The 19,818-nt window shown below is 40.2% G+C and overlaps 2 protein-coding genes across 2 annotated transcripts; one reads left to right on the forward strand and one right to left on the reverse strand.

The window, feature by feature from the left end:
• The first annotated feature begins 813 nt into the window (after positions 1–813).
• cops6 (COP9 signalosome subunit 6) lies at positions 814–6,489 on the forward strand. The gene is made up of 9 exons (XM_074674836.1): positions 814–973; positions 1,058–1,189; positions 1,483–1,571; positions 2,831–2,893; positions 2,974–3,021; positions 3,104–3,218; positions 3,499–3,591; positions 3,815–3,915; positions 6,021–6,489. The coding sequence occupies exons 1-9, from the start codon at positions 862–864 to the stop codon at positions 6,159–6,161; spliced, it is 894 nt and encodes a 297-aa protein (XP_074530937.1). The 5' UTR covers positions 814–861; the 3' UTR covers positions 6,162–6,489.
• A 639-nt stretch (positions 6,490–7,128) lies between these two features.
• and4 (actinodin4) lies at positions 7,129–10,313 on the reverse strand. The gene is made up of 4 exons (XM_074673671.1): positions 10,282–10,313; positions 10,151–10,195; positions 9,908–10,068; positions 7,129–7,932 (listed from the first exon to the last, which is right to left on the reverse strand). The coding sequence occupies exons 1-4, from the start codon at positions 10,292–10,294 to the stop codon at positions 7,129–7,131; spliced, it is 1,023 nt and encodes a 340-aa protein (XP_074529772.1). The 5' UTR covers positions 10,295–10,313.
• Positions 10,314–19,818: the final 9,505 nt, after the last annotated feature.

A 19,818-nucleotide genomic window follows, 5' to 3' on the forward strand; every position in this document is an offset into this window, starting at 1 on the left:
TATACTGATACTGGAACACATGTCACTGAAAACCTTCATTACATAGTGATATGTGTGTGTTGCAAGAATAGAGAATTTCCCCTCAGGATTAATAGAGTATATGTTATTCTTCACATTTTTTATTTTGGTATCAGTATGCAAACTAAAGTCATTCAGTTAACACAGACATATGTGTCTGCATTATACACAGACAATACCACACAACCATCTCACAGTCAGTAGAAACGAATTCAGGAATGGTGGTTTTGAGGTGTCTAGAACCATGAGATACTTTTACTTTTACTTTTTTGCGTCAAGACGTCCAGACACAGGAACAGTTTCTTCCCCCAGGCCGTCACACTGATGAAAAGTTAACCTGCCATAAAACAACACGTATACCTCATGTACAGCTACAGTCTCTGTCTCTATTGCACATTCATGTTCATTTGTCATGTTCATGTTTTGTCTTGCAGAGTGCACATTCTATGTCTACTCAGTGCACTACTTTCTTAAACCTTTTAACTTTTTAACTTAAATCGTGTATATATCTTTATTCTACTTCTTTCAAAGTTGTTTATTTTAATATTGTAATTATTATACTACTGTACAAAGAGAGTGCAGCTTTAACCGAAGTCAAATTCCTTGTATTCTGGAAATACATGGCGAATAAAGCTCATTCTGATTCTGATTACAGGTTACTTATGTAGTGCAAGAAGTATTATAAATACTCTGACTCGAAGTTTTTCATCATAATTAACATCATATTAAACAAGAAAAGGTTGATTCATTTCCATGTCAGTGTTTGGGTAGTGAACAAGTTACTACTGTCTGAAGTGTCAGTTTTGTTTGTGATTCTGTGTCACTGTAGCCAGCCCCAGCGTTATGGCATCAGGGGTCACCGGGAGTGTTTCTGTGGCCTTACACCCCCTGGTCATCCTCAACATATCCGACCACTGGATACGCATCCGTTCACAAGAGGGACGACCAATGCAGGGTATGTACGACAATGCTGTGGAAAAGTTTAAGGGTTTTTTTTTTTGGTAGATGTTGCTTGTGTTAATTTTGATCTCCTGCTCAGTGATTGGAGCCCTGATCGGGAAGCAGGAGGGGAGGAACATCGAGGTGATGAATTCTTTCGAGTTGCTGTCTCACACCATAGATGACCAAGTGCATATTGATAAGGAGTACTACTACACCAAGGAGGAACAATGTAAGTTTTTATAATGCTTGAAAGTCAGTAGTGCCTGTAGTCATTTTTTGTTTGAGCAAGGCTATAGAGGAAGAGTTGCTTACTTCTGAGTAATGAGTAAGTCCGAATGACTTAATGCAGGATTTTAACAACATCAACAACAAATTTTAAAACATTTTACTTTTCTTATAGACTCTTTGTTATTAAGTGTCTGAGTTAAAAAAAATGACCTTTTAGGTTCAAATGACACATTGTGTAATAAAATAAAGACAGTTGTTTACTTTTTGTTGTTCTGTTATGTTTCTATCTTTCAGTCAAACAGGTCTTCAAAGAAATGGAGTTCTTGGGCTGGTACACCACAGGCGGCCCTCCTGACCCATCAGATATCCATATTCATAAGCAGGTAGGCAAAGCATAGAGACAAAATTTGTGCAGAACATCTGATGCAGAAGATGAAGGTCTTTAAAGCCGCGTTTCCACCAAGCAGACCTGTTCGGTTTGTCTCGATACGGCGCACATTTTGTGGCGTTTCCACTGACTTATCCCGGGACAGATCCTCAAATAACCGAGACAAACCGTCCTACTTTTTGGGACCCTTTCGTTTGGGTGCCAGACTGAACCAATCCGCTGTGGAAAGGTGGAGCTACAACACTGCAGACCGTTGATTGGTCATAAGAATCATCACCCTGACAGCAGCTGCATTTCTCCAGGCGGCACACAGACTTCTCGGAAATACAGCTTGATTGTTCTTTGTATCAAAGAGCTACATGTCAATCACAGAGAGGATGAAATGCTGCATGTCTTCAACTTATGCTCTTTGTTTACTGTGCCGCGTTTTTCTTCTTTGTTGGATTTATTAGTGGGGTAAACTGTGTCGCGCTGCTACTGCGTCACACTATTGTTTAACAGCTGCAGCTTTTGGCATTAAGCTAAGGGGAGGGCGCAGTTTGCCATGGAAACGCAAACAGGATCAGGCTTAACTGAACCAAACCGGGCCAAAAGGTACTGAACCGAACCGGACTATTTGGTGGAAACGCGGCTTTTCTTTTCTCCATTCCTTACTAGGGCTGCAAAAACTAATCGATTATTAAATTAGTTGGCAACTTATTTAATAATCGATTTTCATCGGCGACTAATCGCGGGTGTTTTGGTGCATGAAATTGTAGCTTACAGTATGTTAGTTCGGAGGAGATGAGCTTGCTTTCTTGCCATAGGCTACTGAAAGAAGTGCACATGCACTGAAAATGAGTCAGTGGCCAATTAAATTTGCAGATTCAGCACCAGCTGTAATAAAATATTACTGAAGGAAAAATGTTTTTTATTGTCTTTATTGTTGTTTAGAAAATACCTAAAACAACTTTAAGCTAAATTGTAAAGGAAAGTACAAAAATGTGTCATTATCCGATTAATTGATTAATCATTTAAATAATCGCCTGATTATTCGATTATGAAAATAATCGTTAGTTGCAGCCCTAGTCCTTACTTCCTTAACTTGCTCTCCTCAGAGATGCTGATTAAAAATTCTTTGGATGAGATTCAAATCGACCCTTAAATCTGTCCCTTTGATAAGAACGACCTTTGTGTTGTGTGATACTTATGTCAATCTAATGACTCTTCAGTTTATGGTACATTCATGCTTATTATCTCTTTTATCTCTGCCAGGTGTGTGAGATTATTGAGAGCCCTCTCTTCTTAAAGCTCAACCCAATGACCAAACACACCGACGTGAGTTTCTTCTCTCTACACAAAGATAACCTCATGACTTTGTTTCACATCTTTTAACAGTGTCTTCTTTTCTTCTTCAGCTCCCTGTTAGCGTTTATGAATCTGTGATCGACATCATCAATGGAGAGGTAATCTTGATAGTCTGTATGATCTACATGCCACTGCTTAGAGTGTAAAGATTTATTAAATACAAATTTTCTTCAAACCCAGGCCACTATGCTGTTTGCTGAGCTGACGTACACTCTGGCCACAGAGGAAGCAGAGAGGATCGGTGTTGATCACGTTGCTCGAATGACTGCCACTGGTACAGGAGAGAACTCGACGGGTAAGATGGGCTGTAATAAAATCAGCATTTGAGTTTACATGAGTATTCCTCGCCAACTGAGTGTGAGCTACATACATGCACATGTTAATCAATGTATAAAGCTACACGATGTTATAGTGATACTTTCACCTACACATCAAAATCTTGAATATTGTTCAGTCCTTGAAAAAATCAAAACAAAGGAAAAACTTTTAAAGAAATTAAACCAGCTCTGTGCTTGAACAGTAAACAACAAAAACAATTCTTCACAGTTTTATTTCCTTTTCATCCTCTCTGCCAGTCGCTGAACACCTCATAGCCCAGCACAGTGCCATAAAGATGCTGCACAGCCGGGTGAAGATCATTCTAGAGTACGTCAAAGCTGTGGAAGCAGGTGAGCGGACGACAGGCCTTTTTAATGAGGCTGTATGAGGCAAAGAATGTGAGAATAAGTCTGGAAAACAGCTGTGCTGAAATGAGATGTTTCCTTTCTTCACTTTTACCCCGTTTAAGAGGCCCCTCGAACACACCTCCATAATTACAAGCTTCACTTTGATACCGTCTCCACAGCATCTTCTGACCTCATTGTTTATGTCCCTGTCTTTCCTGCGCTTCAGGGGAGGTGCCGTTTAACCACGAGATCCTTCGAGAAGCAAACGCCCTGTGTCACAGACTCCCGGTCCTCAGCACTACGAAATTCAAAACTGACTTCTATGATGTAAGAAATCCTGGTTAAGCTCTGATACATCTTATGCATGGTGATGTGTTTAAGTGACATTAGTGTGTATTCTCAGTTAAGAAAACTAATCAATCTTAAAATCATGTTTCTATTTCTTTAAAACTAGAAGGTCTATGGACCCCAGCTCCATACCTTCTATAGACTTCTAAAAGGTCCCTGTGGGGAGTGTCTGATCATGAAACAGTGTTATGTTTCTATGATCCACTAAGATAAGCAACAGTTTTCTGTTTTAATTATTAAAACAAGTAACCTTCACGAGTGGTTGGAGTCAGACAGGATGATTAGAGCGGGATTTCCCAAACTTAACTCTGCCAAGGCCCCTCAAACAGCATTTGCTTCCCTTTGGAAACCAACAGACAATGCTTCAAAATGTGTAAAGAAATGCCAACTTTGAGAGTACTTTCTAACTTTTATTCACTTTCATAGTTATTACATTTGTGTAGAGCAGGAAACTATTAATAAACTAAAGCCAGATTCACAAAAGTAGGTTATTGCCAAGGGGCAATATCCAGTCTGTAAAGATGAAGCCTATGCAGAAGTGCTAAAAGTCGCTGTTAGTCGAGAATCCACATGACGCTGGCTGCAGAAAGACCGGAAGTCAAGTACACACCCAGCCATAAAAACTGACTTCTACGTCATTAAAAACAGATTTACAGCCTGGTTCAAAAAACGGCTTTGGTCTAAAACTCTGATTTCACTATCAGCACACACTGTACGATGAGTGAATTCTTTTCTATCTCTGCAGTTTAGGATCGTTTGATTTTCCAATCAGAGGCACAGTTCAGCTCATGTGACCGCCGGGCATCCTGTAGCTGCTTAGAGAAAAACTCACAGCTGGCGTCATAGCAAATGTGGCTGCGTCCGCGAATTGGCTTCATTTCACGGTTTGGGAAACAGACGGGTGGTGCTGCCAATGCTCCGTCCATGTTTTATACAGTCTATGGTTGTTGCAAAAGGGAGAAGGCATTTCAAGGCTCTGTCAGCCAAGGTGGGATACTCCTTTCTTACGTGTAGTCAGTAGTTAGACAAGGGAAGAGCTTCAAATTTCAGTTCAGTTTTTTAGTTAGCTTAAAAATAGGTGCAAACTGCCATGTCGACACAGGTCATGACATCTTCATGCAGACATTGCAGCTGTCACATTAGGTGTGGCTAGGTACAATAGGAAACGTGAACCCAACAGTTAGAGAATTTTACATATTGTATGTTCAGGGCAACTGGCAATGAAACAAAACACAATATAAATATAAATAATAAAAAATTGGATTCTATTCTTTCACTTCCCTCCAATTTTCTAAGCCCCCATTGTGCTACCTAGCAGTCTCAACTTTGGAAACCCCTGATTTAGAGCACAGAAAGGAGAAAAGCCTTTTCACCTTGTTTATAAATAAACAAAAAGGATTTACTGAAGCAAGATAAGGTTTCTCATCAAAAACATCACTTTACGCATGTAAGATGTAAGAGGACGCCAAAACAGAAATTTCTTTACAAGGACAAATACTTTTTATTTGTAATGTGCAAGTATTCAAATTTATTTCAAGATACAGACAAAAGAAGTCAGCAGGAAAGTGCGTTATATACAGTTCAGTCCTTATTGGTTTGTGTACAAGTGAAGGGTCATTGCTTTTGGATGTTGTTGGTTTTGTAAAATGGTTTACCAGCTCTGCAAACATCATAAATAAGAGGTTTCAATCAGCGTGGTGTAAAATCTAAGTTGAAGCAACAAGAGCAATGTGGTAAAACTGACTTATCTGTGTCGTATCTTCTTACAAGCCACAGGAAATGTTACTGTTTCATCTTTCTAGGACACATTTACATTTCCAACTAAGTGACGGACTTACAGTATCAAACACAGGTCTGACAAGTTAAGTTTTCTTTTTAACCCCTGATATAACGATAGACTGGTGAGGTTTCTGCTGTTCCTGACCGACTTTCACTTGACCGATTTGTTTATTTTACAGGTTATTTGTTTTTAACTCTTGTTTTCACCTGGCATAAGTTAAGGATTTGAATCTCCGAAATGAAGAAAGTAAAGAGACTGTCATAACAGGTGCTTTTCTAACCAAAGTCTTATTGTCTCCCTGCAGCAATGCAACGACGTGGGCCTCATGGCTTACTTAGGCACCATCACCAAGACCTGCAACAGTATGAACCAGTTCATCAACAAGTTCAACGTTCTGTACGACAGACAGGGCATCGGCCGGAGGATGAGAGGACTCTTCTTTTGAGGAGAAGCAGAGAGACGAATGAGCACTGCAGTTTCTTTTTCTCCTCCCGTTTTTTTTTTTTTTTTTTTGTTCCTGTTTTGGTTTCTTTGTATTTTGGTCAGCTGAAACAAGTTCTTAAAGCAACAGTAGCTTTTCAAAACCAGTTTACCATTTTCAACCACAAGTGTATCTAAAAGCACTTAACCACGCCAGACGGTAAGAGGTATGTAAAAACTCTTTCTCGAGTGTGCACAGAGGTGAATCCACTGTACATGAACGTTATATTATTTTACCCTGTTTGTTTTATTGTTTCATGTTTCTGTATGTAATAAATGATCTGCTGATTTTTTTCATTGGACTTTGACTCCTCTTCTTTCTCACCCATATGAAGCCAGGTAGTTGTTGCCGTAGAAACCAGCCTGTGAACGTGAGCTACGTCGCTGCTGGTTTATTGTAGCGGCGTCTGCAGTTTGCTCGCCTTTTGAAGTTATGCTCCTGCTGTTCGATTGCCTCAGGAGGTTTACACGTACACGGTGGATTTATAGCTCCAGAGTAGGGGGTCCAACAGGACTCAGCATGTTTATGGGTATTAAATGCACAACGGAAGCAGGATTAATGATCTCCAGTCTGCCAGGTTAGCTCCTCCGTTTACCTGCAGTGTTGGCACCGAGGGAGCAAACATTTCCCCCTCCTCATCTTTTTTTTTTGCACCTCAAAACCAAAAACCAGAATACTAACTGTTTTCTGACACTTTATTGTCATATCATTTAAAAAGTCAGGTGTGTAACATGCTTGTGTTGGCTGGAAACAAAGCAGAACAGAATTATAGTAAACACATTTACATTTTAATTTGCTTAAGCTCAGGTTTATCCGTAAAAATACATTTACAAGATGATAAAATTCCTCAAAACTGTTCAGCTACTGAAGTCTGTTTGATTTTAAAGAAGAAACCTCCTCCTCCTCCTCCTTCCAGCACCTCCTGGACGTCTCACTGACCCTCCTCTGCAGGCTCGTCTGCAGACGCAGCAGGCTGAGGGTACTGGAAGCGGGCCGGGTCGTACAGATCATCTCTGGGGTCGTAGGGCATGGGGTGGTAGTACGGGTAAGGGTAGAGAGCAACTTTCTTAGGGATGGGAGCAGGAGGAGCTGGCTCTTCTTTCTTCTCCTCCACCACAGGAGGTGGAGGTGGCGGTTGGACAACCACCACCTTCCCCTTAATGGGCCTGGGTGGGTGGTCGATGAGGCAATCAGGGTCCCAGTAGGGGTCACAGTCGTACTCCATGCCCTTGAAGGTGCGGACGGGAGCAGGGGGGGACTTCTTCACCAGGACTGGAGGAGGTGGGGCAGACTTTATAGGAGGAGGAGGTGGAGCAGACTTTATAGGAGGATGTGGAGGAGGTTGGGGCACAGCGACTGCCTCTGGAGCTTTCTGTGGGATGCATTTAGGATGATAGCGGGGGTCACAGAGCACGGGCACAGCCCCGGTGGGCATGTAGACGATGTGGGGCTTGCAGAGGGGGTCCTTCTTGTTGCACAGGTAGAGGACGTCAGCCTGGGACATGGATGGGACAGGAGGAGCAGGAGGTGTCGCCGGGGGGTCTGTGGGTATTGGGACGCCTTTCATGGGAGGGGGAGGAGGGAGAACCACTTTACACTTCTTGTCTGTGGCGGGGTCGCAGGGGAACATCTGCAGACCCAGTTTGTTCTGGTAGTAGGAGGCGTTGGGGCCGTAGGTGTGCTCCAGGTACCTCATCTGCTGGTAGAGGATGCGCAGCTTGTCGATCTCATAGAGCTGAGGGAGAGGAGACAAGTTTTGTTTATTATGAGTCAGCATAAACTAATGCTAGAAATAGATTTTGTCCACTTTTTATTCATTTGTTTATTAGATTTTGCACTGTAAAATATACATAAGATCAAACTGGAAGTATTAAGAAAAACAAAGAAATGTGTCAGGAGAGGTCAAGAAGCCATTAGGCTTATGCAAAGGACCTCACCTTTCTATAAGAAAAAGAGAAAGCAGAGAACAGTTGAGATTTCCGTAAGAACACAGAGTAATGCATGCAAACATGTGTTCAACCATATGTGAAGAAACAACAACAACAAAAAAAACCTCAACAATAAAACAAACATAAACAGATTTAACAAAGAAACTACAAAAATAAAGAGACCATAAAAGAGTTGACAAAAATTAGAATTACATTTTAAAACATAGGGAAAAAACAAAACATAAAAAACTAAGTAAATCTAAGCTGTTTGAATTAAATTTAAAGACAGTTTCCTTTTAAAAACATGTAGTGATGATGAGCTCTCAGCTTCATGTCTTTTATCATTCCACATTTTTAGACCATGATATCTGATGGATTTTAAAGCTGGGTTTTCATTTTCTACTTTTAACTAGTTCAACTTTAAACGCGCTTCTTAAAACTCAATTAGATCTTAACGTCACAGTTTGAAAAGTGGGTTTGGACTGATCTGTACACAAACAGTGATTTAAGGGCAATGATGACTGTGCAGTTTGAGCGTCTTAAGTTTGAGTCCAGTGGCATGTTAACTTTCAGCGGCTGGTCTGATTGGAGAAAAAAAAACACAAGCACCTTCCATGAAAAAGCACCTAAGAAGTTAAAAAAAAAAAAAAAAAAAAAGACCTCTTGTTCAGTTTTCATAATCATCAGTCTCACTAACTATTGCACAAAATGGACTTCTGCTTGTGCATCTCTTTTCTCGTCTTCACCATCACTCAAATTGCTCTTTTATTCTTTTATCACTCGTCAAATTCACCATCTTTCATAATGTTCATTAACTGATGGCAGAGAATACTGTTGCTCAGCAGCATTAAGGCTGACTAATGCTGACTTTGTCTTTTGGGGGATCAGTGTGTGGTCCTTGGACTCTACCACTGAGCCACAGCTCCCCCTACTGGTAAATTAAAAAAGAAAACCCCTCAATGTGTTGGACTTCTGACTTTTCATTCTTCTTATATGTAATATTTTAGTGTAAAAAGTAACTTTTGGTGTCAATAACTTCCAGACGACAAGAAAAAAAAAAGAAATAAAAAATAAGGCAAGCACAGCTTTACCGCAACTTTTAGTAAAAACAGTGTATATTTATGGTAGTTTAAAAAAATCATGAAAATTGCATAAAAATAGTCTGTTTCTATATATCAGGACAGCTCAGACTCTTGAGAGCTTCAAGTCCTTATTAAAAACACACCTCTTTGCACTGACCTTTAATACTAGTTGAGCAAGACATCCATGTGTTTTTGTTTTTGTTTTTTTTTTTACCATTTTCTATTTATTATGGGGTCCTCTTTTGTTATTTACTGTCTATTTGTTGTTTTAACTGTTTTTATTCTATTTTAACACTTTTTTTTTACTTGCTTTTATTTGATTGTGTTCCAAGACTGTGCAGCACTTTGGTCAACCTTGGTTGTTTTTAAATGTGCTATATAAAAAAACGTGATTGATTGATTGATTGAAAAATGAAAAACTCTTTAGATTCTGGTTCTTCCGTTCAATAAAACATTGGTTTGAACATAAATTTTCACACTTATAGGTCGATACTGACTCCACTGGCAGGAGTAATTACCAAATTGACACAGTCAGAAATTTATTTCAGGATCTCAAAATGAGAATTCTTTTCATCTATTTTCATCCTGGAAGTCAAAACTCCTCTTTCACTTCAGTCTGGTGGAGAAAAAAAATTGCACACATATCTATTCCCTGAAGATCATGTCTCTAACACAGAACAGATTCATGTCACTGTCTCACCCCCTCGGTGTGTCCGATGCTGCTGTAGTAGCGGTAATAAGCCTGAAAGTCTGGGTTTGATCTGTACCATCTGGGGTCCACGTTCCTCTTGGGTCTGGAGTGAGTCAGAAAGTCGTTGGCTTTCTCTGAGTCGATGCTGAGAGCGCTGACAGGAACCATCTCTGTGATAAGAAGAGTTCAGTCAGTCTCTGAAGACTTCACATCTTTTTTTACCTGTTAGGGTTTTTGGGTGAGAACTCTTACCTTCCTGTTGGATGATGTTTAACAAAGACTTGGCCTCCAGAAGGCCTGGATGAGGAGAGAAATCATTACACACATGTTCATTTTTTCCTCCTTAATGTTTGCAGCTTGTGAATCAAATACTAAAAACTGACCTGGGAGCAACATCAGGCAGCAAAGAGCTCCCAACGACCATAGTGAGGAAATCATCTTGAACCCCTGAAATCCAGTCAAGAAGCAAAAAAATGACTTTTCAAGTGACTTTATGGAGAATCTGTGCAATATAACAGAATTAAATGTTTAAATTGATCCCTTTTGGAGCCAGAATTAGGGAAACCATCTTGGAAAAGCTCCCACAAACTGTCTGGCTCTAAATCTGCTTAAAAATCAAATCAACTCAAGTTGAACCATTTCTTTAAATTTAACATCTGCACCTTTGCTCTACTCACCTGCCTCAGGAGCCCGTCTACTCCCCTCCAAAGAGCTGTGTGGGTTAAATACAGATCTGCATGTCCGACGCCCTGAAACATCACCCTCTGTCCAATAGGACCCCACCAACTCTCAGACCCCAGCCTCCAGTCTCCACCTCTCCCTCTATAGGGTTTAATGGGAAGCCTTTGGCGCCAATTAGGAATAAAAGCCGACGTGCTTTTAGCAGCAAGGCCGTAAAGAGAACAGACTTCAAATGGAAACTCCCCATTAAGTCTGGGAGGGAAGTATCACCTGCTGGGACGACTGCAACTGTGGGGAAAAATGCTGCCTACAAACAATAACTCAGCCAAAAAAAGCTGTAATGATGACATGTTCCAGGTGAACTGTACATTCAGAGAGAAACGTTAGATTTCTAAAACAGTCAGCTCCAACAGATGGTGGTTTTTACACAGAGAACATCTGCTTTTCTGACAGTTGTGTGTTTTTTGAGGGCTGGTCATCACGTCTCTGAGAGGTACAGAGGTTTTTATGTGTCAGGTTGAGGATGATTACGCTTCATTCTTACAGGATGCTGTCATACTGACATGATATATCTGAGCCCTGTTAGAAAAACACATCATAAACAATCAGAGTTCAGTATCAGAAAGTGACCTGAAAATGCATGAGCAGCTTGTTCAACATGTGGCTCTGTGAGGCTGCTTCTGCCACTTTCAATGTGCTGGAGCATTTTAAAAAGTCCATCTGCATCCTTAAAACTTAAAAAAGAATACCAGTCGACTGGGATGGGGAAATAGAGCAGCAGCCAGGTGGAAGTCAAGAGTTCCTACAGCTGAAAGCAAGAGAAATTCAAGACTTTTTAACTCCATTTGAAATCAAATTTAAGACCAACTTCACAATAAACATGAATAAAAATAGTAAATCAATATAGGGTTAGGAGGCTGCAACTGTTAGCACTGCAGCCTCACAGCAAGAAGGTCATTAGTTCGATTCCCAGCTTGGCCGGCGAGCCTTTCTGTGTAGAGTTTGCATGTTCTCCCCGTGCATGTGTTGGTTCTCTCCGGGTACTCCGGCTTCCTCTCACAGTCCAAAAACATGCTCATCAGGTTAACTGATCACTCTAATTTATCTGTAAGACACAAGGACAGCATTGTCTGTCTATGTGTCAGCCCTGTGATTGGCTGGTGATCAGTCCAGGGTGTACCCCGCCTCTCGCTCAATGACAGCTGGGATAGGCTCCAGCCACCTGTGACTCTGAAAAGGATAAGCGGTTCAGAAAATGAAAGAATTTGTGTGTGTGTGTGTGTGTGTGTGTGTGTGTGTGTGTGTGTGTTGTGTGTGCTTGTGGGCAGATGGGGGTACGTTCAGATGTGTGTGTGTGCAGGTCTGTGTTTATGTACGTGTGTGAATTTTTCTAAACAATGGAATAATATTATTATTATTATTGTTATTATTATTGTTATTATTATTACCATAATTATTTCCATTATTATTATTTCTATTATTATTTATATATTACTATATAATAGTATATATCTCTCTAATATACAATGGGCCAGGGTGGTCCGGGGTGTCCTTGACCCTCTGGCTGCCGCGGCCCGGTGCTCTGAGTCTGGCGGATCCTGGGCCCCCCCTGCCCCGGTGGGCCCCGGGGAACAGGGGTGCCTATTGCTGCCAATAGGGCGGCTCACCCTCCAGAGGGGAGCTTTCTCCTCTCTGGTCTTACTTTGCCCCACAGCCCTCACTCCCCCGCTCATCTAGAGCATCCACACACTTAGGACCTTGAGGTGCACGTTCGTCAGGTGCGGTGGTAGAGGTCCTTAGGGACCACTTCTGCTACACCCTGATAAGACTTGCGCCTCAGTTTTACTTACACTTAGACATCCCTACATGATACCAACTACTCTACACAACACACACAGAGACCCTTGGGGTGGGCCAAGTGGTATATGGTAGGCAGGGCACTTTGAGCTAACCACCTGAAGGGCACTGCCCCATGAGCTACGAGGCCGTCCACTCCCCAATTTTAACTTTTCTTTTTAACTGCATTAGGATCACAAACATCCACACACTACAGAGCGGGGGAGGTAGGGCAGGGGGCTCTTCTCACACCCCTGTTTCTACCATGCCCCCTGGGGCATGGGGTAAAAAGGGGATCCGCTGCCTTGGGTTCTGGGCGAGTGGCACAGCAGGGGTCCCGCGGCGCCCCGGAGGATGCCCATGGCTTTATATCTACTTATTTACTTATTTATTTATTTATTTAATCCTCTTTTTAAAATTATTTATATATGTATATATATTATATATGTATGAATATATATATGTATGTGTATGTGTGTGTGTATATGTATGTGTGTATGTATGTATATGTGTGTGTGTATATATATATATATATATGTATGTATATGTATATGTATATATATATATATATATATATATATATATATATATATATATATATATATATATATATATATATATATATATATATATATATATATATATATATATATATATGCCGTGTTGTGATATTGTTGTGTAGTCGTCTTGTGGTGCTGTGGTGTTGTTGTGCTGTTGTGTGAACGTATGGGTATGGATGGACAGAATGTTTATGTGCGGGTGTCAGGGTCCACGGTGGAGGGCTGGTGAGCTGTGATAAAGATGAGAGGGGGATAGGGGTGGGTTGAGACAGTAGGCTGTGTACGGGGGATACTGGGTTTCTGGGGAGAGGACTTCTGTGGTCTCTGGTGTCTGACCGGGTGCGCTGGGGGCCGGCACCGACTCGTGATAGGTGGTGGCCTGGGCTGGGTCCGTCCTCCCGGGTGCCTGGCCGAACCCCCCATCCTCGGGGGTGAGTGGCCCTTGGGCACAGGTGACCCCTGGTCTTACCCCCTGCACTCGATCGGGGGCCCTGCGTCTAGCGGGGCCTGCAGACCTCAGTCCCTGGCCCCTGGGGTCCTCCCTCTGCAGTGTCGGGGGCCTGCCTCTAGCCTTCCCGGGACGCTCCCCCCTTGCCTCCTCCTGGATTGGCGTGCTGCTGTCTCCATGGTGGTCTGTCTGGGACCTGTGCTCTGTTGTGGCTGCGGGACGCCCGGGGATGAGGGCTATCTCAGTGCATGTCTGGCCTCTGGGAGCAGCGGGGCCACATCTGCATGATCACTCCTTGGCATGATCACCTGACCCAAATCAAACCCAATTTTCTATACTGCCACCTGTAGCCCTATATGTGTAGGTGAGTATATGCGTCTGTGTATAGATCTATATACGTATATGTACCTCTTTGCAATTGTCATTGTTGTGCTCACTGCTACTCATGATTTCTCCAGTTCATCTCTCCAGGTTCTTCTTGTGATTATGACGTCAAAGACCCCAGGATACTGTCTCCTTTCAGGCTCAGTAGCTGGTTATTTGTTTCTCCTGTCTGTAGTCATCTGTTCAGTTGTTGTGGTTGTTCTCTACTGTTGTTTTGTTGTCTCTCTCTCCCCCCCTGTCTAGTCTCTTCTCTACAATCTTTTCCTTTTTCACTGTTTCTTTCCTGATATCACCTTGTTCTGGTTAAGCAGTAATCTTCAAACTTGGCAATATACGGGAGGGAAACTGTATGGATACATGTATGCGTATGTATATATATGTGCATACATACGTATGTGTGTGTGTATGTATATATATGTATGTGTATTTATGTATAAAATATAAATATATAATTTAAAAAAAAAAACAAAAACAACAAACACTAACTAGAGAAGTTGCATTTCCTTGCAGCAAATGCGTTGAAATGCTGAAGCTGGAAAAGTTTGCATAAAAGTGGAAAAAGCTGAAAATGTAAAATAAAGGAGTGGATTAAGAACGTGGATACAGTGGAAATGTAAATCAGCCTTTAAAAGTTAAAATAAATAAATACAAAGAGAGAGAAACCAAACAGTGAAATCTCAAAAATGTAGAAGACAGCAGAAATCTATGACTAATGTGTTAATGGGATGAAGAGAATAGGACCAGTTTAATGTGTGAACAGAGTCTCTCGTCAAAGTCTGCAAAAGGTAGAAGCAGTTGAAGTTGAAGGACTTGCAGGGGATCAGAATATTATTGCAGTCTCTGTTTTTGATGGTAAAATGTTTTAAATAAAGTTTAATCATTTAAAAGTTAAAAAGGGGGTTATGATGTAAACTAGAGCTGAAAATGTGGAATGGAGAGAAGAAGTAGAAGAAATAGGGGAAAAAACAGTACAGAGATTAATGAAGCACTAGTAAGAAGAAAGGAAGAAAGAAGAAGAAAAAGTAGCAGTTTGACAATTATTAGGTGTGGGACAAAGCTGTATAAATAGTGGAGCATGTAGATTAAGTCAAAGGGGGAGGTATGGTATTATAAGTAACTGAAGTACATGTGTGTCTTTGTTCCTGGATGTTTTGATTACTTAGTATAAACAGCTGTGTGTGATGAAAGGGTTGTCATGTTTGAATCTTCTGCTGCCTTGTCACTGTTTTGGATGGTTAAATGTTTGTGTGTGTGTGTGTGTGTGTGTGTGTGTGTGTGTGTGTGTGTGTGTGTGTGTGTGTGTGTGTGTGTGTGTGTGTGTGTGTGTGTGTGTGTGTGTGTGTGTGTGTCTGTGTGTGTGTGTGTGTGTGTGTGTCTGTGTCTGTGTGTCTGTGTTGGTGTGTGTGTATTTGTGTGTATGTGTTTGGGTTGGCTGTATGCGTTCGTGTAAGACAGTTTGGGTTGGCTGTCCAGGCATAATAAAGAAACATATGTGTTGCTCTGTCCTTCAAAGACCTAATCAGTGATTACCCACAGCTGTGTGGTTACCATGGTGATCATCATGATGTCATAATGAGTGTGACATGGCAGTTGAACTTTGGAACTCCTTTGTATCCACTGATCTTAAGCTGGATTTTTGGGCTAGACATAGGTCCGAACAAACTGCATTTACCCTGAAACCCTAAGGGCTAGAAGAAAAACAAAAACATTGTGAGAATCTGGAGACTCTGATGAACAAGATGCTGTTCTTCCCAGAACTGTGGGATTAAAACTGACCGCAGGAGGGTGATGTATAAAAGTAGTTAGGAATCAAGTTGATGAGAAATATAGGTCAGATTTTAACATTACTACAGGTTACAGGGATATGAGCGTTACTCTCACACTGAGGCGTTTTTTGGCAAAACTGTACATTTTTTTGGTAAAATACTGCCTTTGTAAGAAGCAGGAGCCTTCAGGGAACGTCGTGATGTAGTTTTTATTTACCTGCTGTGAAGATTTTGGAAGTTATGACGATTCGATCGAGATTCGCACAACCTTACTGCAGCAGCCTCTCTCACTCTATTTGAAAACATTCCGCAGTCTAGCAGCTTCGATTTCAGGGCAAAGTGGGAAAAGTTTATGTTGCTTGAAGAGTGAAATCTCAAAAACAGTAAAAGCTGTTTAAGAGCAGATAAAAACCTGAAGAGAGGAAAGATAGCTGAACATTTTAAAGTTTAATTGAAGTCTGTAAGTGGAAGTAAGCTGAAGTTAGAGCTTGTTAAAATTGAAGCAGATTTTAGTCAGAGGAGCTGAAATTTCCCATCTGTTTAACATAGAGAAATTTTTTTGGAAAAAGCTGAATAAATCAAAAAGTTTAATAGTTAGAAAAGTGAAAAGATATAGCACACATGTCCTGAACAAGCTGAATAATTTAAAAGTTGAACGGTGAAAATCGGACAAAATTTGAAGGTTGTGAAAAGGTCCAAAAAACGTACGGAAGAATAAGAAGAAGAAGAAGTGGAACTAGAGAAGTTGCATTTCCTTGCAGCAAATGCGTTGAAATGCTGAAGCTGGAAAAGTTTGCATAAAAGTGGAAAAAGCTGAAAATGTAAAATAAAGGAGTGGATTAAGAACGTGGATACAGTGGAAATGTAAATCAGCCTTTAAAAGTTAAAATAAATAAATACAAAGAGAGAGAAACCAAACAGTGAAATCTCAAAAATGTAGAAGAAAGCAGAAATCTATGACTAATGTGTTAATGGGATGAAGAGAATAGGACCAGTTTAATGTGTGAACAGAGTCTCTCGTCAAAGTCTGCAAAAGGTAGAAGCAGTTGAAGTTGAAGGAGTTGCAGGGGATCAGAATATTATTGCAGTCTCTGTTTTTGATGGTAAAATGTTTTAAATAAAGTTTAATCATTTAAAAGTTAAAAAGAGGGTTATGATGTGAACTAGAGCTGAAAATGTGGAATGGAGAGAAGAAGTAGAAGAAATAGGGGAAAAAACAGTACAGAGATTAATGAAGCACTAGTAAGAAGAAAGGAAGAAAGAAGAAGAAAAAGTAGCAGTTTGACAATTATTAGGTGTGGGACAAAGCTGTATAAATAGTGGAGCATGTAGATTAAGTCAAAGGGGGAGGTATGGTATTATAAGTAACTGAAGTACATGTGTGTCTTTGTTCCTGGATGTTTTGATTACTCAGTATAAACAGCTGTGTGTGATGAAAGGGTTGTCATGTTTGAATCTTCTGCTGCCTTGTCACTGTTTTGGATGGTTAAATGTTTGTGTGTGTGTGTGTGTGTGTGTGTGTGTGTGTGTGTGTGTGTGTGTGTGTGTGTGTGTGTGTGTGTGTGTGTGTCTGTGTGTGTGTGTGTGTGTCTGTGTCTGTGTCTGTGTGTGTGTTGGTGTGTGTGTATTTGTGTGTATGTGTTTGGGTTGGCTGTATGCGTTCGTGTAAGACAGTTTGGGTTGGCTGTCCAGGCATAATAAAGAAACATATGTGTTGCTCTGTCCTTCAAAGACCTAATCAGTGATTACCCACAGCTGTGTGGTTACCATGGTGATCATCATGATGTCATAATGAGTGTGACATGGCAGTTGAACTTTGGAACTCCTTTGTATCCACTGATCTTAAGCTGGATTTTTGGGCTAGACATAGGTCCGAACAAACTGCATTTACCCTGAAACCCTAAGGGCTAGAAGAAAAACAAAAACATTGTGAGAATCTGGAGACTCTGATGAACAAGATGCTGTTCTTCCCAGAACTGTGGGATTAAAACTGACCGCAGGAGGGTGATGTATAAAAGTAGTTAGGAATCAAGTTGATGAGAAATATAGGTCAGATTTTAACATTACTACAGGTTACAGGGATATGAGCGTTACTCTCACACTGAGGCGTTTTTTGGCAAAACTGTACATTTTTTTGGTAAAATACTGCCTTTGTAAGAAGCAGGAGCCTTCAGGGAACGTCGTGATGTAGTTTTTATTTACCTGCTGTGAAGATTTTGGAAGTTATGACGATTCGATCGAGATTCGCACAACCTTACTGCAGCAGCCTCTCTCACTCTATTTGAAAACATTCCGCAGTCTAGCAGCTTCGATTTCAGGGCAAAGTGGGAAAAGTTTATGTTGCTTGAAGAGTGAAATCTCAAAAACAGTAAAAGCTGTTTAAGAGCAGATAAAAACCTGAAGAGAGGAAAGATAGCTGAACATTTTAAAGTTTAATTGAAGTCTGTAAGTGGAAGTAAGCTGAAGTTAGAGCTTGTTAAAGTTGAAGGAGATTTAAAGGAAGGAGCTGACATTTCCCATCTGTTTAACATAGAGAAATTTTTTTGGAAAAAGCTGAATAAATCAAAAAGTTTAATAGTTAGAAAAGTGAAAAGATATAGCACACATGTCCTGAACAAGCTGAATAGTTTAAAAGTTGAACTGTGAAAATCGGACAAAATTTGAAGGTTGTGAAAAGGTCCAAAAAACGTACGGAAGAATAAGAAGAAGAAGAAGAAGAAGTGGAATAAAGTCACAGGATAACAATATGTTGAAATGCTGAGTCAGCATTTCAACATAATAAAGTCACAGGATAACAATATGTTGAAATGCTGAATCAGCATTTCAACATAACTAGAGAAGTTGCATTTCCTTGCAGCAAATGCGTTGAAATGCTGAAGCTGGAAAAGTTTGAATAAAAGTGGAAAAAACTGAAAATGTAAAATAAAGGAAAAAAAAAATGTTAAGAGAAATGAGGAAAAGACAATGAGTGGATAAAGAAAGTGGATACAGTGGAAATGTAAATCAGCCTACAAAAGTTAAAATAATTAAATAAAAAGAGAGAGAAACCAAACAGTGAAATCTCAAAAATGTAGAAGAAAGCAGAAATCTATGATTAATGTGTAAATGAGATGAGGAGAATAGGACCAGTTTAATGTGTGAACAGAGTCTCGAGTCAAAGTCTGCAAAAGGTAGAAGCAGTTGAAGTTGAAGGAGTAGCAGCCTTTTTTGTTTGATTTGAGTCAAGTTTGAGAATTTTATGGCAGGTTAATCGGCAGTTTTTTTCAGTAGCAGCAGCTGCTTCTCTCAGTCAAATTGAAAACATTCCGCCCTCTGAGAGCAGGAGGAGAGGTGAAAAGAGTGAAAAGTTTGTGTCGCTTATACAGTGAAATCTCAAAAACAGTTGAAGATATTAAAAAAGTTATTACAGATATCAGTAGTGGAAAGATCAGTGAACATTTTAAAGCAAAAATGAAGTCTGTAAGTGGAAGTAAGCTGAAGTTAGAGCTTGTTGAAGTTGAAGCAGATTTTAGTCAGAGGAGCTGAAATTTCCCATCTGTTTAACATAGAGAAATTTTTTTGGAAAAAGCTGAATAAATCAAAAAGTTTAATAGTTAGAAAAGTGAAAAGATATAGCACACTATTCCTAAACAAGCTGAATAGTTTAAAAGTTGAACGGTGAAAATCGGACAAAATTTGAAGGCTGTGAAAAGAGCCAAAAAACGTACGGAAGAATAAGAAGTTTAATAAAGTCACAGGATAACAATATGTTGAAATGCTGAGTCAGCATTTCAACATAATAAAGTCACAGGATAACAATATGTTGAAATGCTGAGTCAGCATTTCAACATAATAAAGTCACAGGATAACAATATGTTGAAATGCTGAGTCAGCATTTCAACATAATAAAGTCACAGGATAACAATATGTTGAAATGCTGAGTCAGCATTTCAACATAATAAAGTCACAGGATAACAATATGTTGAAATGCTGAGTCAGCATTTCAACATAATAAAGAGTACCATTTTAACACTCAAGGGCAGCTCTATACATTAACGGCTCCCTTTGGAAAAGCAAATGTGTTCTGCACAATACGGCAGCCAGACCATAATTCTGTTGTCGTGACGCTGAACAGGACAAGGGAAAAAAAAAAAAAAAAAAAAAAAGAAAGAAAAAAAAAAAAAGGAAAAAAAAAAAGAAAATGAAAGAATTAATTCAGCCCATTCTTTTACATTTAGAACGATACCTGGCAATTGGTACCGGTAC

The sequence above is a fragment of the Halichoeres trimaculatus genome, unplaced genomic scaffold, assembly GCF_033239565.1.
Source record: "Halichoeres trimaculatus isolate MK-OKI-2021-1 unplaced genomic scaffold, fHalTri1.1 fHalTri1_scaffold_7, whole genome shotgun sequence".
Classification (NCBI taxonomy): Eukaryota; Metazoa; Chordata; class Actinopteri; order Labriformes; family Labridae; genus Halichoeres; species Halichoeres trimaculatus.

Excerpts from the sequence above, each read along its gene's own strand:
- and4 (XM_074673671.1), bottom strand. Across the intron at positions 10,069-10,150 it reads AAACATCATCCAACAGGAAG|AGATGGTTCCTGTCAGCGCT; the intron begins GTAAGAGTTCTC and ends TTCTTATCACAG. Across the intron at positions 7,933-9,907 it reads GCATCGGACACACCGAGGGG|CTCTATGAGATCGACAAGCT; the intron begins GTGAGACAGTGA and ends CCTCTCCCTCAG.
- cops6 (XM_074674836.1), top strand. The coding sequence starts at position 862 with ATGGCATCAGGGGTCACCGGGAGTGTTTCTGTGGCCTTACACCCCCTG. Across the intron at positions 974-1,057 it reads AGAGGGACGACCAATGCAGG|TGATTGGAGCCCTGATCGGG; the intron begins GTATGTACGACA and ends TCTCCTGCTCAG. Across the intron at positions 3,592-3,814 it reads CGTCAAAGCTGTGGAAGCAG|GGGAGGTGCCGTTTAACCAC; the intron begins GTGAGCGGACGA and ends CCTGCGCTTCAG.